Source organism: Sminthopsis crassicaudata, chromosome 3 (genome assembly GCF_048593235.1).
Source record: "Sminthopsis crassicaudata isolate SCR6 chromosome 3, ASM4859323v1, whole genome shotgun sequence".
Taxonomy (NCBI): domain Eukaryota; kingdom Metazoa; phylum Chordata; class Mammalia; order Dasyuromorphia; family Dasyuridae; genus Sminthopsis; species Sminthopsis crassicaudata.
Genome location: NC_133619.1, coordinates 374,420,601 through 374,438,871, shown reverse-complemented (window position 1 = coordinate 374,438,871; position 18,271 = coordinate 374,420,601). Strand labels below are relative to the sequence as shown.

Here is an 18,271-nt window from a genome sequence, read left to right as displayed (position 1 = left end):
ATTGCTACCTGCTAGAATAACACACACCTTTATTCAATGAATGAGTATTTTGGGTTAACTGAGGCAGGTTCTGAAACTAGTTAAACCTCTCCTTATTTGAAATACTGATTGTAACAATTTATACGAGGTTAACTATAAGGAATGTTTTCTTTATTCTAGCTACTGAGCTGTGGAGCAGTTCTGGAATTTCTTTTTAAGACCATTCTGAGAGCTATTTGGGACAAATGAGACATCCTCATGGCCTATTTCCAGCAAACTCTCTCGAGATTTGACTATCACAGATAGTGATGCACCTTTTTTTTTTTTTTTCCCCAAGGCAATTGGGGTTAAGGGACTTGCCCAGGGTCACACAGCCAGGACAAATTTGAACTCAGGTCCTCCTGACCTTAGAGTTGGTGCTCTATCCACTGCATCACCTAGCTGTCCCTAGATGTGCCTCTATTTCTTTGTCTACAGTTATCAAACTTCTAGGCTTGTGGGCTGGGGCAATTTTATCTTTATATCCCTGATACATATGTAACATAGTGCATTTACTTTTTCTGTGGGTTAGGTCATGAGGGTCTGGGATTTCATTGCCCTGAGGAACTTCTGATGTGGAAATTCTCTCCCCTGAAGCAGATTGACAACTTTATATCTCAATTTTAGAAAGTTACTTGGGGTGCCAAGATCTTTGTATTAAGTAGGTACTTAATAATTTAAGAAAAATTAATTCAATTCCTACTTCTTTTCATGGAGAAATCATGAGGGTTATTAAAGTTATATACCATGATCTTATTTGTAGATTACACTAGATTAGGAATTAGGACACTTAAGACTTTAGTCTCAATTCTAATATTAACTAAGCAAGTTTCTTCTGTTCTTGGGGCCTTGGTTTGTTAATGAGGGGTTAGATTGAAGATTCTTCCATTTCTAATAGTTTGTGATTCTTTTCTCTCCATGTAAAAACCCTTAATAACCTGAGACCCAAGACAATTTGGTTATTTACTCAGTCCCTAAGGACTTTTGCTCTTTGAGCTGTCCAAAGCTTCAGCACATTCTCAGGATCAGGATTCTTTTCTTTGATTCAGATGTTGGCTTCCGAGATTGGATGATCTTTCTTTGAATAATATACTTCTTATTTCCAGGCTTCAACTCACTTGTTGGTGGAGTGATGGGATTCTCCATTCTTCTCAGTGCAGAAGTGTTCAAGCATAATGCATCTGTCTGGTATCTGGATGGGAGTATAGGAGTGTTGATTGGCCTGACCATATTTGCCTACGGAGTCAAGTGAGTTGAGTTTTTCATCTTTTCATTTTTAACTTGTCCTTTAAGCATATTTCTCCATCATGTCAAACCCCCAACCATTCTCCCATTCTATAGCCAGGGATATGTAAGTAAATTTAAGCTTATTTATTTGAGAGTATGATACTTGTCTCCTCGTGATGACTTGCTCAGGGTCACAGAGCTGTAAGAGTATAGTCACCTCTCACTAAGCATCTAACTAGAGAGTTAGAGTCATTTTATCTAATGATATGGAAGAAAAGTCATTTTATTTTTTCAACAGCTTTGGGTTTGTCATTTGAAGTTGCAGTTTCATTTTGAATTAACCATTTCTAATGGCCATTTAAAAAAGTCAAAGTGATTCTAAACTTGAGGGTTTTATCAGCAGTTCAGTAGAGGATCATGATGATTTATATAACAAAAATATTCAGAACACTTTACCAGTTCAAATAGTAGCCAGAATGATTGGTGATCAGGTATTGAAGTGCCCTTATTTTGGTTTTATCTTTCAGATTACTCATCGACATGGTGCCTCGAGTGAGGCAGACCCGCCATTATGAAATGTTCGAATGAAGGTAGCTGGTGGGGGCAGAGCCAGTGTCTCATACCCTGCATCAGTAGCATGAGGACTCTCAAAAGTTCAGGCAAATGGTGCCAACATTATTTAATGGAACATCCACTTTCTTTTTGGGTAATTTTCTTTTGTAAAGTCTTCTAATGGGAAGTAGATCCATCAAAACAGATAAGTCTGTGCACTGCTCATTCCCTCAGTACCACAGGCTCCTTATCTCTATTAAAGTGCACCATTGAACCATGCACAGGAGGGAGAAATGAGGTCTTGATTTTCCAACCCTAACCAGAAGACACCTTTTCATTCTCTAGAGTGAAAATCTTTTCATGGATAGGATAAGACCTCTACTTAGTAACTGAGGCTCATTTTGAAAGAGTTCTACATGGGACTTAGCTGTTTCCATGTAGTGGAGCTAAGGGGACCCATAGCTTTCTCCTACTCAGCTGATCCCTTCAAAGACATCCAAGTATGGCCCTCTAATTTCTAATGTATTTAATTTGTTTCATACTGTTTTACTAATCTTAAATCTTAACCAATTAGTTTAAAAGAAGTTACTCTATTTTTAAAGTAATTAGTGACACGTGTATGAGCTTTGCATGGACCAATCAAGCACATGTCCCTTTTCAGTGACCTTCAGAACTTGAAAGAAATGATTAAAATGGATCCATTTTTTTGAGAAGTAAAAACTGAAGTCTTTTATTTGTAAAAAATAAAAATAAAAATTATATAATCTATATGCATATATCTATATGCCCTGTTAAAAATGGTAAATGGTATATGATGGTATGTTTGTGATGATATACTCTTCTCTAAAGAGCAGGATGTTTTCAGTTGTGCAATTTGTTAGATTAGTCTCTTCTGTAAAAATGTTCATCCAACACAAGGCATTCTATACCTCTAGCACTGTTGCTTCTTCAAAGTAATGGTGTATGATCAATAAAAATATCTATTTTATATGGTATGGGAAGATAATATTTCAAAGTATTTTTTACTCTGCAAGTGTGAGACTGGTATTTTCCCTGATGCTTTTCTTAAATTTTTGTGGTTTATAATTGCATTGCTGTGTTAAAAATTCAATGGAGATCGAGGATACTTCTGCAACTTTGTTTTAAAGTTGCTTAGAGTTATTGACAGATTATGATCTGCCATGGGACACACGGGTAATATGTATTATATAATTATAGGTCTTAAGGCAGAATTTGAATCTGAATCCTCCAAATACCAATTCTGGTCCCCTATTCAATATGCTATACTGCCTTTCTAGATAGCATTTATAGTGAGGAAAATAGGTAGATTCTGCTCTACATAATCCCTAGTCTCGTGTACTTTTGTATTCTATGTTATTGGTTTGAAAAGGAGGGATATATGTGATGGTAGGGAAAGCATTGATTTAGTGCCTACTATATACCAGGTACTCTCATGTTTGTTTTTCAAAACAACTCTATGAACAGTAGGTTCTATTATAGCTTCAACTCTATAGTTGAAGAAATGGAGGCAAAAATTGATGATTTGCCCATGGTCACCTAACTAATAATTATCAGGAACCATATGTGAAATCAGGTTTTCCTGATTCCAGGTCTACTGCTATATTCACTGAGCTACTTCATTGCCCTTGTAATAAGTTTCTTCTTTAGTACTTAAAAGAGAGTAGGAGCAGGAAAGATACATTGGGATAAAAAGAACCATTCCTTTTAACATTAACTAAATGGTTGCTGAGATCCCTTCCAACTCTTAAATTCTGTGATTCTGGGATATACAGAACTTGGAAGCTCAGAGATTGTAATTTAGCATTAGAAGGCCAATATAACTCTCCCACCAACACATGTGATTTGGTGTAGTTGCTCTACAAGAACAGGTTTTTTTTTTGTTTTTTTTTGTTTTTTTTTTTTGGTAAAAATGGGGAAGTTGTAGTGTTCAATGCTTTATTTTCTCCAATGATCTGATAATGTTACCTTGGGCTTCTAATGTTAATATTACAAACTCTGGACTTCTGGTTTATTCACCCCTAAAATGAAGAGGCTGGATTATTTGTCTATTCAATGGTCTAATGAGACCATACTCTTTCTAGTTGGGCGGGTGGCAAAGGTACAGGCTTCAGGTATCTCCTCCCCTTCTTGCATCAAGGTTCAATAGTATTATCAGTTGTCTAGGTTTGTCTGGGGTATTTGTTCCAAGAATGAACTTGATGCCCTAACAGAGCATATCTTAGTCTCTACAGACCATTTCCAGCTTTCTTTCCATAATCTCCAAAGCAAATCAAAGGTAAGAGGGCTTTAAAACTTCTCTTTAGCTCTGATCTTTATGAAAAATACAGATGAGAGCTTTTATTCTTTAAAGAGCTACTTTTCTCAAATCAGATAGCTAATAGAAATAATTATTTACATTTTAGAGGGAAAGGGGGAAAAGGGAAGAAATATTTATAAAGTGCCTACTATTTGGCCCTTTATTCCCTTCAGTGATGGTGCCTGGTCTCAAAGGAGAACTAGATTAATTAATATGCAGGTTCTCTTGGAGACTAGGCTAGTTTATTTTTAAGAATGAGAGAAAGAGAGAGAAAGAGAGAAAGAGAGAGAAAGAGAGAAAGAGAGAAAAAAGAGAAAGACAGAAAGAGAGAAAGAGAGAAAGAGAGAAAGAAAGAGAGAAAGAGAGAAAGAGAGAAAGAGAGAAAGAGAGAAAGAGAGAAAGAGAGAAAGAGAGAAAGAGAGAAAGAAAGAAAGAAAGAAAGAAAGAAAGAAAGAAAGAAAGAAAGAAAGAAAGAAAGAAAGAAAGAAAGAAAGAAAGAAAGAAAGAAAGAAAGAAAGAAAGAAAGAAAGAAAGAAATTGTCTTTCCTGGACTAGTTTACAGGTTGGTGTATTATATAAAATTCAAATCATAAAAAAGCTACATTCCTTAGTGCCCTTTTAGATACATGTGGAGAGAGAACATAGAGTAGAGAAGAGTAAATTAGAGTTACCCCCAATGAATACTTTAAATCACTAAACCTTTGGTTGTACTTTTAAGCCACTCCATCCACAACTACTTTCAATGGGCTCTATTTTGAACAATTAGAATTCAAATGAGTGCTGTATATAGATTTCACCTCCAAACCAAAAAAATGAGTCCCACCAGTCACACAAGAAAAAAGTTTATTGAAAAATAAAGTTCTCCCTAGTTTTCTCTACAACAGTGAAAAACAAGCATTGCTTTCTATGCCAGTAAAGTACATTCAGACAATTACACCTTATTTTTAGAATCCCGGACTATTAAACCTCAGGAACTGAACAATAGGAAATAGTTGTAACCAGTATTTGGTGAGCTGTGAGCTGCTTGAAGAGTATAGTGGAACACACCAGTCTGCATATTTAAACTAAGCTTAAAAGTATCAAGGTTATGAATTCAAACTATAGTGGAAGGGATGTTACATCCTTTGGCATCACAAACCCACTGCTTTTAAATACCTGGGCAGACTGGTTAGAAACAAAAACAAACCCCGAGATTTCATGGATTCCAGCTGTCCTGCAGTTTGCTACTTATGACTGATATCAGTTGATTCTGAGGTACATGGAGATGGATGGCAGAATTTCATCTAGCTGGACCTCCTTTAGACTAAGAGTTCTCCATTGTGCCTCAATTACAAGCCTTTGCCCACAACAATTTTCACTTAAATATCTTTCTCCTCTCCCTCATTCTTCTAAAAGCACCATTTACAAAGGAGAGTTGGCAATACCAGATATTAATTTTCTGATATCCTTCTAAAAATAAATGTGGCTCCCCTTTTGGTATCTAGAGATTCTTCACCTGCCTACAAATCCCTATTTAGTGGGTTGGGCTGACAGCCCAAGTTCAAGTACTTGGGATGGAGTACAAAAATGTCCATTCAGTTGAAGATGCAGTCAAGGTTTTTATATCAAGGGATTAGCTGGTGTTTCCATATCTTTTCATTATAACCATATGAGCTTTTAAAATCTATGATGTTCCTTCATGAGCATTAGCAGACAGATTTATTTGTCAGGTAAGGAAAATCTAGAAATCAGGGAGAAAACATGAACTGACATTTCAATAACAACTGATTTTATTTTTTAAAGAATGTTAATAACCTAGTCCAGTTTTTGACCTATTTGGAATTATGTTTTGGAGAGGTAATATCCAACATTATATTTGTACCATCTTTAAGGGCAATTTCCAGAATCCAGTCTCCTTGGGACTTGACCAACTACAAACAAAACTTTAGCTTCCTTAAGTTTGGTGCCAAGATCATGAGATGACTAGCAACCTAGAATCCAAGCATGGTGATAATATGACTGCTCATACTGGGTACTTATGGATTTCCCCCTATCCAGCAGGGGGCAGTGAGACACTCTAGAAATCAGGGAGAAAGAGATCATCTCTATATTGAAAATCCGAAATATAATAAAGTCTCATTAATTTGAAATTCAGCAGGGAAAGCTAAATCAACATTGACTGAAAAGGTGCTTTTCATTCAATATACAACTTCTACAAGGCAGAGGACACTTTAAAGATTAAAGAAAAAATTTGCAAAAAATGGTTTTGAAAACAACTTATGGATGAGAGTCTAGCTGTGTACACGAGAGACTCATCCCTAAGTTCTTGTTTCATTTAGGGCTGATATGCTATATATTTATTTCAAGTGAACCAACCTGTTTCAGGTCACACAGTATTAGAAACCCCTGTTAGAATTTATATTAGCCAAGTCAAGGACTTAGGGCAATCTAGATGGATAATCCCTACTAAATCAGTCAAGAACAGTATTTTCATTTAGACACTTTCAGATGAACATACATGAACTGTATTTATATTTATTGTAGTTAATGTTATGGAAGAGCCTTTAGTGTTAAGGAATCACTTGGTCCTATGAACTTTTTGGAATGAGAGAATGTGGCCTTTTAGCCACTGAAAATCTGGCTTTCCACGTCCCTGGGTGCCAACCATAATCAAAGAGTTTACTTCAGCTGTGGGAAATTGCTAGCTTCTCAAATCACATAAGAATCTATTTCCATTTGTTTGTCTCTTCCAATGAAGATGCTTTATAGCCATACAAGAATGGTTGGGGCTTGAAGAAAATGAATTTAAATATGCTTTTAATTAATAAATAAAATAATCCAGGCTTAGGATAGAAACATACACAATGGAGCCTGTCGTTAAAAAAATAAGCAATTGTCTAACAATTGAGAATTTTTCATTAAAACGAACCCCTATATATTTGTGGGGAAAGTCAAAGAGTTTCTCTCCCAGGTTTAGCCACAACCTAACACAACTTGTGAGAGAGGGTAAAGTGTTGAGGAAGACCAGCCAGGCCTTTGGAAATAGTCCCCAGGAGAATGACTTCATTTGGTCTTATTTAAAGATCATGTCATTGTAAACATTTGCAGCTAGACCCTTAACTCTTTAGTATTCTTCTAAACTTCATCTGGAAACTCACTGAAGGGTTGAGATAAATCTCCATTTCTAATTAAAAAACAAAAAAACAAAACACTCTTTCCTTAGTTCTTAAAAAAACTTAAAAAATACCCCCTCCCCCACCACCAAAAGTTATTCTCCTTTTCCCTGTTATGTAGCCAATAAGCTAACATCTCACAGCCAAACTTTGAAAATCTTGGTTGATCTTTTAATGCCAATCCACCCACAGCAGCCCTTTTATAGGGGTGATGCTCTGATGTCCTGGAGGGCTGTGGGAGTCACCCCTCTCTCCAGGAGACTGGGAATCACTCTAGGTTCTCCTGATGAGGATATCTGACCAATGGGAGGCCACAGAGAGTGAACCTTTGGAAAGAATGATGACAATCAATTTTTCTCATATATTATTTTTTCCTGCTCTATTCATTTGTGGGGGCATTTTGCAGAACACATGCTACATATATCTACATTTAGAACAAGGTAGAGTCATGTGGCAGAACTGGTGTTCCATTATACTCCTTCAAATAACATCTGGCTCCCAACACATAACCCCAAAGAAAAAACGAAAAGGCACATGATTTAAACAATAAATAGAGCCTAGGAAACAGAATCGGACATTTCTAAGCACGAGGCCACGTTCAAGAAAGGAACAAGTTATGGGCAGCAGCAGCAACAAAAAAACCTAAGTAAGAATGCAGAAAGCCTCTTCATAAATGTGCAAATCAAGTTGCATATATGAAATAAATGAGGTTTTTATTGGCATTTTAAAACAGTATCTATTTCTCCATTTTACCTTTCAAAGGTAAACTTTTTTTCTGTTAACCATCTTTAATAAATTATGTTAATTTTTTTCCTTAAATTTCCTAAAATCCTAGGATCACAATGAAAAAAAAAATCAGAAGTCACTTGGAACAAAAAAGGTACAAAAAACAGAAAGGAAAAGTCTAGGAGAGCTATGCTTACAGCTTAGGATAACATTGGTTATGCTCAGGGGTTTGCGTCCCTTCCCCCCTCCCCCCAACACACATCATCAGTGACTACAGATTTGCTTAGGGTTCCATCTAGGCCCGAAATTGGCACAGACACTAAAGTTAAGGGCAGGGAGCTGAGAACTCCCTGACCAGAGGAGGGGGGCCCTGTGGGACCAGGGCCCTTCTGACGTCCCTCCCAAAGGACTGACCGAACACTTACAACCTAAGCCAGCCCTTTTGCCTTTTTCAGAAAGGGCAGGGGGGGTGGGGGGTGGTGTGAGGAAGGGAAGTACAGAAAGCTGTCACCCATCTTCTCCAACAGCCAATTGATCCGGATGTGAATGCTCTTGGAACTCGGCTGGTTCCGGTTTGGGCCTCGGTCCATGTCTCGTGCCGGGTGGGGGAAAAGGGCCTCGGGCAGCCGGCGGATTGACCCTGAGGCTCCCAGCAAGGTTACAAAACTGGTCCTCACAACGGCCCTGTGAGGTGGGTGGTTCGAGTGCGGGGTGCCAGTCAGACAGAAGGCTTTCCCGAGGTCACTAGGCAATAATCGTCCGAGCTGGGGCCCTGACTTGGGCTTGTTCGGACTCTGAGACTAGGAGACCTCTCAGGCCTACATCCAGCGCGCGGTTGGGGATTACAAAAAGGACCAGAATCATTTCCTCTCCGAAGTTCCAAAGCTTCTCTCGGCGGTCCGAGAGCACTGCAGCGCCGCGGCCGCGTTCTGGCGCCCAGAAAGGAGACCCGCGGGGGAAGCCCGTCGGGGCAGAGTGGCGAGCGCTGGGATTGCCCGCCTCCTCGCCTGTGGGCAGGGCTCCCCCTGCTGGCCCCCGGGCAGCACTGGCGGCTCCTGGCCTCGGGAGCAGGGCGCGCTCACTATCACTAGATGGCAGTGTCAGCTTGCCTGTGGGGCGGGAAAGTAGCGGGGAGCTTTTGGCCGTCGGAACAGGCGAGCAGCAGAATGCCGATCTTTCCCGACTTTCCCACGGAGGCGACAGGGGCCTGAAGTGCTACAGCGAAGGGCCGGGCGCACCTGCACAGACGCCCCACAGAATGGCGCACGGGCATTCCCTCTCCACAAGGCCCACGGGAGCGGCGTCCTAGAAGCAAAGCTCCTCCGTTAAATGCTCACGGGGGGGGGGGGAGCACTGTCCCGTGACTGACCCCCAGGCTGGTGACTGGCGGCCCCGGCGGAGCCGCGGCCTTCCGTTAGGTGTAATTTGGGAGAAGGAACAGGGCCACAAGGGCAGAGAGAACCCGATCTCGGCGGACACAAAGCGCGTTAGCAGGGCTGCCTCTCTTTTTTGCCCACCAGTTCTACAAACCACGGCACGGAAGCCGCGCGCTCCCCGCCCGCCCTGAGCATTACTGAAACCCAAGCGGCGGGACACTCACACCCGCGTCTCCTGCTCTACCAGTCACCAAGAAACGCCGCTTTTTTTTGCTTAGAATCCTTAGCACTCGGATGGGGATTGAGCGACAGGGAAGGAGCATCCGATGCCGTTCCCAAGGCCCATTCTCCTCTGACAAAATGCATTTCAGCTCTTTCATCTCTCCGTCAGGAGACATGAATCCAACAGTGCTTTATGATACGACATGTCATCCAGCCATGTGGAGAGTCACGGACCTTGGGGGGACCATGTTAATTCAGATAAGGAGAGAGCCAGGGACCGGCTTCCCTTCCCAGCCCCAATTCTGAGAGGCTGGTGGCTTTCTTAAGAAACTGACAAATTAATCAAAACAGCCAACGTGTGATAACGAGCTGGACAGACTGACTTTTGGAGAAGAGGAGATTCCTAGGGCTAAATAAAGGGAAGCCCTACTAGTTATATACAAGTAAAGTTACCCCATCCTATTCACTTTGCAGCGCACATCCACAAAGGTCTTTGCTTGATGCATAAAACCAAAACAAATCCCACCTTGAGGACTTGGCTGGAATAACTCACAGACACTGTCTGCCTTCCTTCCCTGCATCCTGATACTAGATGCTAAGGAGACACATCACCCAACCCAAATCTTTAGGACAGGTTGTGATCAGGGAAAAGTACACGGATCCTGCTCTTTCTTGACGTCATGACAATACTCCTCCCTCCGCATGGTTTGGCATCAACTACTTCCCTCAAAGCCAAAGGCCAGGAGATAATTAAGTCTTGGGTGGGATTTTAGTTTCATAGATCTTCTCCTCTGCCACTCTATCTAGTAAATCTTAGGTGAAGGGAAAGTATGGCAAACTGGCAAGCTAACGTTAATATTATTGGTACAACATTGATTCCTTGTATTGTTATGTGTGTGTGTGTGTGTGTGTGTGTGTGTGTGTGTGTGCATTACTGGAGCTGAAGGAGAAAAGAGATCTTTCTCTGGACTATTTGCACCACCTGACGGGCTTGGGCTCTAGATCACGAATCTCAAACGTATTGCCCAGGCCGGCTCTCACTTTTGTAGAAGAGAGTCCCGGAAGCAGACTGGTGCCTTGGAGGGTCCCATTTGGTTTTAAAGGCAGAGACTTTTTTCTGTTCTACAGTTTGTCACTCTTTCCCTGACTACCGCTGTACATCAAACTCCTGGCACTTCCTTCCCTTCCTCTGCCACCCCAAACTCCACTGGAATGCTAGTTAGTGAAAGTGGAAGATGGACAGTTGAAGGGAAAAAAATGCATTATTCATGCCCTTCCTTCCCTAACCCTCCCTAACCCTCCCACAAATAAATAAGTTAATGGATTTAGGAATTTTTCCCACACAAGAGTCTTCATAATTATCTTAACTTTTTTTTTTTTTTTTTTTTTTTTTTTAAATGAAGCATGGAACTTCATTTATTTTTACCCAAGAGCAGCTGGATGGTTCTGGAGGAGTCTCACCACAGTTGCTCACTGAAGATTTTTTTAAAAATCCCGAACATGAAGAAGTCAGTCCACTGCACTGTGTCTCTCTATTTTGTTGCCCTGTTAGAACTCCATTGTTGTTTGAAATCCTTCCGTAGCAAAACCAAAATCTAAACATAAAGGCCAAAGAGTTCTGGTAGTGGGGCGGGTCCTTGTACTGCTTTCTCCCTCCCTGCCCCTAGCCACGTTCCTTCCCAGTAGAACCAGTCCGGCCCAGGGCTTGTGCTGCTATAGGCAGTCCTGACAGAGAGCTACTTGGCCTTTGATATAGTCCCTGCAAGGGCATATTCTCTTGTGCTTGGGGTGGGCTCCTGCACAGCTGAACAGCAACAGATCACCTTGAAACACACAATGTTTTTTCCTGTCATCATAGGAGGGCACCAGGATGTCATTGGCCAGCTCTGTCGTGTGGCACACCACCTCGTACCTACAAAGGAAAGGACAGGGAGACACGGAGTTTAGATGAGGGCTGGAGCTTGCTTGCCAACAGTGTCCTGGAAATAAAACTGTTCCCGGGAATCGGACTGCTTTGGGGGATCGTTGGGGAAGGCAGAGTATTCCATACAAGCCAGAGAACTGGGGCTCGAGGACCAGGGTAGCTAGCTGCTTACCACTTGTATGGCTTAACTTCTTCATTTGGAAGAGGAAGAGGCCGGATCAGATGATCTGTCAGGAACTTTTAAACCCTAAATCCTGTGGTCTGGTGAGGGCCCCAGTCACAGAACCCTCCAAAGGTCAAAATCAACGAAACTTAAGTAAAATATTGACTATGAACAAAATCCAACATTTTTGACATTGCTCTCAGTTGCCATTGGTAGCTTTATGCTGGACATTATGAAATACACAATAAGAAATATTTTGTATTAAAGACCCCTTTTGGCTCCCCCAACTAGCAGAGAGCACACTGGAACATCCTAGACAGCAAGAAAGATACTTTTTTTTTCTACTGAAAATATGAAAAAATATAGCAAAATTTTACTTATTTGAAATTCAGAGGAGCAAGAATAATTTTGGCTTAACCACAAATGTGATACAATGACATCTACTCTGCAATTATTCACTCTATCAGCCTTCTGATTCTTTGCTAAAATGGTTTCTGAAACTTTGAATTATCTTCCTTTCTTCTTTATACCTCTCAAATTCCAGCCTTCCCTTTAAACCTAATTCTAAAATGCCACCTCCTCCAAGAAGCTTTCCTTGATTCCCAAGGTAGGAAATTACCTTCTCCCTTGTGCTCCTATAGTACTTCATTTTTTAATTTGTGAATGAACTTAAAAATATGCATGTGTAGGCCTTTCCTTCCTAGAAGGCTATAAACTCCCTGAGAAAAGGAAACAATTTTTAATCTAACCTTTGTATCCCTTAGGTCAGGACTGAACATTGTCCAGACTGGGCAGTGGCACATAGTAGGCTCTTAATATTTTTGTTGTTACTCATTTGTTTCAGGCATGACCTTAGTTGAAGTTTTCTTGTACAGATACTAGAATGGTTTGCCACTCCTAAATTCCTAAATACATTAAATGACTTACTCAGGATCACACAGCTAATAAGTATCTGAAGCCAGATTTGAACTTGCACTACCTAGGTGCCCTAATGAAAATTTATTATGTTTATATGTACACACATTCACACATTTTCTAATCTAGAAACATCATGGCATAGTAGATAGAGAATTGGTTTAGATGCCAGAAAGTCCCAGTTCTGTTGCATGCTCCTTTTGTGACCATGATTGAGAGGATATTGGTAAATGTGTAACAGCATGCTCTCCTTCCAAAAATATTCAGGACACACTTTTTAGTTTAATCTTCATCATTAACACTCTATTAAGTCTAGACAATTAACAAAACAATAAATCAAGCCTTGATTTGTAGCATTTGGTGATTTCCCAGGTGTAAATGCTCACAATGAAGATTTAACAAATTTTTTGAGTTGGCTCCAGCACACCCCGGATCTGGCACAAGTCACATAACCTTTCAATGTTCTAGGCAACTAAAAGACTATAAATTATAAAGAAGGTGCCAAGCTGCTCTAATAAGGTGTTTCCTCACCTGAGAATTCTCTAAATAAGAGAAATCACCAGCCCAGGCTATATTCCAAACTCTACATTATTTGACTGATATTGTAATGGCAGATAGTAGGCACTTAATGCCTATCTTATAATGTTCTATGGGAAAAAAATTTGATTAAGAAATTAATATAATTCCTGATTCCTGCTTAGGTATATCAGGCATTTGAGGTTCTTCTACCCTTACTTTAAAAATGATGCTACGAAGTATGTTTCAATGCTAACTCCTTCCAAAACATATGGCACCATGTAGCTGGGCTATCACCTCTTCAAAACTAGCAAAGCCAGCTTCTATTCTTTGACACTGGAAAATACAACTGCTTATAGGAGGACTTTGTATACTCATTTCCTGGAATCTTCTACCAAGCCAAAGAAACCCAGATCAGTCAGCATGTGTTAATTAAGAGATGTAGGAATATTTCTCAGGAGGATATCCTAGTCTCTTATCTCTAAGTAGCCATTGCAAAAAATTCCAAGCTAGGGGCAAGTAGGACTTTTGTGACCTCTTTTCAACTCCAAACACTTTCAGCCTTGGAAATTTCCATCAAGGAGAATAAAGGTCATCTATCAGGAGGGGATCAGAGAGGAAGAATGGGTTTTACTGACTTCCTAAAAGAAAAAAAATAAATTGGAGACTTTTTGGACTAACAAATCACAGTGGATCCCTATTAACTTCTGAGCTTGGATTTTTTTTCCTTTGTGATGGAAAAAAAAGCCTAAAAGCATTTCCTAACCTTGAAGGTTACTCAGAAAAGGGGTGTACAAGGACGGTTATTTTTTGGTAGTTCTTAAAGATTTCCTGAACCTGTCTCTCCAAGCTGGATCTTACCCTACTAACAAGGGGAGGACTTCACTAAAGGATGTTCTGAAGAGCCACAAAGGACTTTGGAGCTGTCTAGAGTTACCCCTTCTGGGGTTCTGGGGAAATTAAATAAAGTGTCTAAGGTTACACAGATAATAAACAACAAAGGTGGATTGGAATCAAAGTTTTCTGACTTGGGTTCATTGGTCTTGAATCTAGCATCCTCCAACTGTCCCACATTACTGCCTTTGCCTCAATTTGCCCCAAATGTATGGAGTCGGTTGGTATAAATACAGAATCTACCAGTGAATTCAAAAGGAATAAATGACCCCTTCCTTGAGGGAGGGAGTAATGGGAAGGAAGTGGCTTCACTGTGGAGACTAAAGGCTGGGACCCACCAGGCAAAGTCAATATCTAGAATCAGTTCAAAGTTTTAGATAACCTGGATCCATCCTTTTAATATCAGACTTAAAAGTCTGAAAATAAATCTATATGGGCAAAATTTATATTTAATGGGTGGTACCCTAAGAAATAGCAAATGTATGCAAGCCAGATTGAGTCTGGGGTCTCATTATCTATGACACATCCTGCCTTAGTGTGGGATTCTTTATTAACATAGGTTTGTCTTGGATACCATCCATAATAATTTAGTTGTTGGAGGTACTGGAATAACCTCACTATTTCCTGGTGTCATCTACCACCTGGTTCCATGGCTTGGAATCTGAACACAGTATTAAAAGAAAGGTTCTGGGATGAAGGCTCACTATTGGGCATGCTGCTTCCCGGGATTAGGCAGTTAGATTTCAAGACCAATAGTGTTGGAAGACAATAATAATGCAACTAAGAGTAGTAATAACTAATAAAGATGACTTCAAAGCAGTTTATATCTATAGGGCTTGACATATGGCACAGAGAAGTTCATAGAGACAGTGGATAATAGGCAATAAATGCTTTGGTAAATTTCTGCAAAGGACTCTTAGGGAAATAAGACTATATGTTTGACTACATAACTCACTGTTATCCAACTCCTCTTCTTTCTGTATTAACTACTAATTAAGAGTTCCTTGCATTTATTATCTCATGTGTCTTCCTAAGGACTCTATGATTTAATAAAGCACCTAAATCATCACTCTGACTTTAAAGATGAGGCAACTGAGGCACAAAGGCACTCTGACTCAGACAGTGCTATACTTAGGGCCTAAGTATATTGAAATTCCACTAAAATTCCTACCTTTCCACTACCACATGCCTAAGCTCTCACATGCTAATGCCTGTATGGATACATACACACACACACACACACACACACACACACACACACACACACAAAGTTCCCCCTGGATATATACAATCTCTTCACAGTAGCTTCTCAATACATATTCTTCCCTACCTCCACCCACCAGCAGTCATGATCAGATATTCCTGTAAGACAGGTTATTTTTCTGGAGCTGGGGCCTTTTGAGATAATTGACATTTAGGCTAACTTTAACGGCTCTTAGAAAAACAAGAGTCATTCTCAAATATCCTGCTTCCTACTCTGCAATACAGGGAAGTGACTCAAATTACATGAATTTATCTCTTGTGCTTCTCAGTAATTTCCAAGCATGAGATGAGACTCGCTAGTGGAAATCATTTTAGTTTCACTGTCCCATGAATATGTCTTCATTCATATTGTCTCCCTTCTGAAGAACACTCTACTCCTTATAAAAAATCTTATTTTCTTTTTTTTAATCATGTATAACTTGCTAGTCCATTTAAATATATAAGAAAATTAAGTAAATTTCTTTTCCATGTGTGTATACACACACGCATATAAATATGTACATGTAAAATCATTCTATATATGCTTCTTTTGATCAGTTCTTTCTCTGGATGCAGATAGCATCTTCATATTTCTTTCATAATTAATTTGGATATGTTTAATGATCAAAATGACATATTAACTCAGAGTCATTCTTAAAACAATACTGCTGTTACTATATACAACATCCCTCTTTGCTTATTTGATTCTTTATTATTTCCTGCAAATCTTTCCATGTTTTTCTAAAATTTACTTTTTAAAAAATGCTTATTTCCTTCATTTATTCATTCATTCAATCAATCATTTAACAAAAGCTGCTTGAATCTTCATTGATGTCACATTCTTCTGAGACTTCATAATCCTTCAGTCTGTATGACATTGTTTAGCATTTAGTTACATAAGGCTGGCCATATCATTTTATGTTGTTTCATCAGCATTAATCTTCCCTACTAAATTTCAAACTCCTTGAGAGAAGGGATCACAGGCTTATAGAACGTGAATGCTGAGAAGAATCTAGTTCGGCTAGTTCAATTTCATTTTATAGAGCAAGCAACCTTCCAAACTTCCATTCTGATTTCTTCAAACTCAAGCACTTTCTACATTAAACTTTTCTTAACCCACTATGTTAGTGCTCTCCTTTCTTAATTAGAAATTATTTATTTTAGACTTATTTGTATTTTTGTCTCATTTATATTTAATTGGTAAATATGTATATGTGTATATACATATATACACAGATATATATGTACAAATACACAAATATGTCTATATAGGAAGTTTGTGTATGTGTACACACACACACACACACACACACACACACACACACACACACACACCTCCCCTATTAGAATGTTAGCTCCTTGGGAATAGGGATGGTTGTCTTTATATTAGCTGATTAAATGACTTGGTAGTAGGTAACAAAGCCAGGGTTTGAGCCTTGGTCTTCTGATCAGAAATGCAGTATTCTTTACACTAAACCTCACTGTCTAAGATCATGCAACTTGTCACAAGATATTGCTTATTTATATCTCCTAGCCACTGTTGCAGCATATACCCTGAGGTGTTTAGCTGAAGTTGGTCAGCTGAGTTTCAGTCCCTCATCATTTAATAGCCATTCCCATACTTCAATAGTTTGTGATCTCATCAGTGTGACGATTCCCTTCTCCAATAGATGTCTCTGAGAGCTGCCAACACTGAAAATCTATCACTCTTTGGTCAATCTCGTGATGATCCTTTCTCAATTTACCCAGATTCCTAGGACAATGGGATCTATGGTCTATCACTGGAGGTGTACTTGAAACCTTTCTGGTTTGGAAGGGACTGTCAGACTGCTGACATAAGAAAAGCGACTAGGATTAGAAATGTATTATTGTAGTTATAGGCAACTTTTGCAGTGAGGAAACCTTCTCTACTAATATAGGATGGTATCTTCTCTGAACAGTTATAGTTTTAGAGTAGGCATTGGCAAACCAGCTTCTCAAGAGTCAAATTTAGTCCCGTCATCAGTTTTTGTACATCCCCAAGCTAAGAATGGTACTCTCAGCTTGTGAGCTATACAAAAACAGAGGGTGGACTGGATTTGGCTTAGTTTGCAGCTCTCTGGTTTTAGAGAGTTCCTCAGAACTTTCCCAGGATCACACGGCCAGAATGCATCAGTGGCAGGACTTCATTTCAACTTAATTCTCTTATCTACCATGCCATAGTACCTCTCTCCTGACATGGCTTTCAAAGATTTAGAGTCACCAATTTTCCATTATATATTACTGGAAGATTGATTTAAACAAATCATAGTATATCAGAATTTGAAGGAATCTCAGAAGTCATCTATTTCAATCCACAGCTATAACATGAATCCACTAAATGATAGGCATTTTATCCAAACTTTGAAGAATCCTCCAGTTTGGAAAACTATTTCTAATGAGGTAGCCCTTTGTGGCACTTATCCATTTCTTCTTGAATCCTTTAATTAACTTTTACTCTGCATCTCTATCATCATATCTTCGACACTTGCCTCCTTTTTTTAGCTTCCAGACTTGATCCCCTCCAATCTATCCTATAATGCATAGAAATGACTGCCTGCCTCCACAATCACCCTGGGCCAGTTTGGCCTGGCTTCAAACGACTTTCCAACCTCGAAAGAAATCTTGCAGGCCATATTTCCCTTCTTGCCATGTCTTTCCTAAAAAACTCTACTAAATTATATGCCTTTCCTTCCAAATCCTGCTCAAGCTTCACTTCCTTCACAATAACTTAAGTACACTTTAAATACACAATAACTTAAAAGCCACTATGGCAGAAATGCTCCTTTCCTCACACATTCCTGACTTGTACATGTCACAAAATCTGGCACTTACAAGAAGAGACCTCAGAAACTGTCCTATCCCTTGATTTTATACATAAGAAAATCAAGGCCCCAAAAGTTAGTCAATTGCTCGATCACACTGCTACTTAGAGGAAGAACCAGGACTGCCATTCATCTCTCCTTATTTCCAGGTTTTCTTTCTACAATAGAAATCAAATTTTTATTA

The 18,271-nt window shown here is 39.5% G+C and overlaps 2 protein-coding genes across 4 annotated transcripts in view; one reads left to right on the top strand and one right to left on the bottom strand.

The window, feature by feature from the left end:
• The window catches only part of TMEM163 (transmembrane protein 163), a 304,131-nt gene extending 301,570 nt beyond the window's left edge, over positions 1 to 2,561 (top strand). The window contains exons 8-9 of the mRNA XM_074301879.1: positions 1,125 to 1,266; positions 1,773 to 2,561. Of these exons, the coding sequence (XP_074157980.1) occupies positions 1,125 to 1,266; positions 1,773 to 1,833 (203 nt within the window). The 3' untranslated portion in view covers positions 1,834 to 2,561. The remainder of the gene's footprint in view (positions 1 to 1,124; positions 1,267 to 1,772) is intronic.
• Positions 2,562 to 10,945: 8,384 nt separating this feature from the next.
• The window catches only part of MGAT5 (alpha-1,6-mannosylglycoprotein 6-beta-N-acetylglucosaminyltransferase), a 367,256-nt gene continuing 359,930 nt past the window's right edge, over positions 10,946 to 18,271 (bottom strand). For all 3 annotated transcript variants that reach the window (XM_074301876.1, XM_074301877.1, XM_074301878.1), the window contains one exon: positions 10,946 to 11,502. In XM_074301876.1, coding sequence (XP_074157977.1) covers positions 11,304 to 11,502 — 199 coding nt within the window. In that variant the 3' untranslated portion in view covers positions 10,946 to 11,303. The remainder of the gene's footprint in view (positions 11,503 to 18,271) is intronic.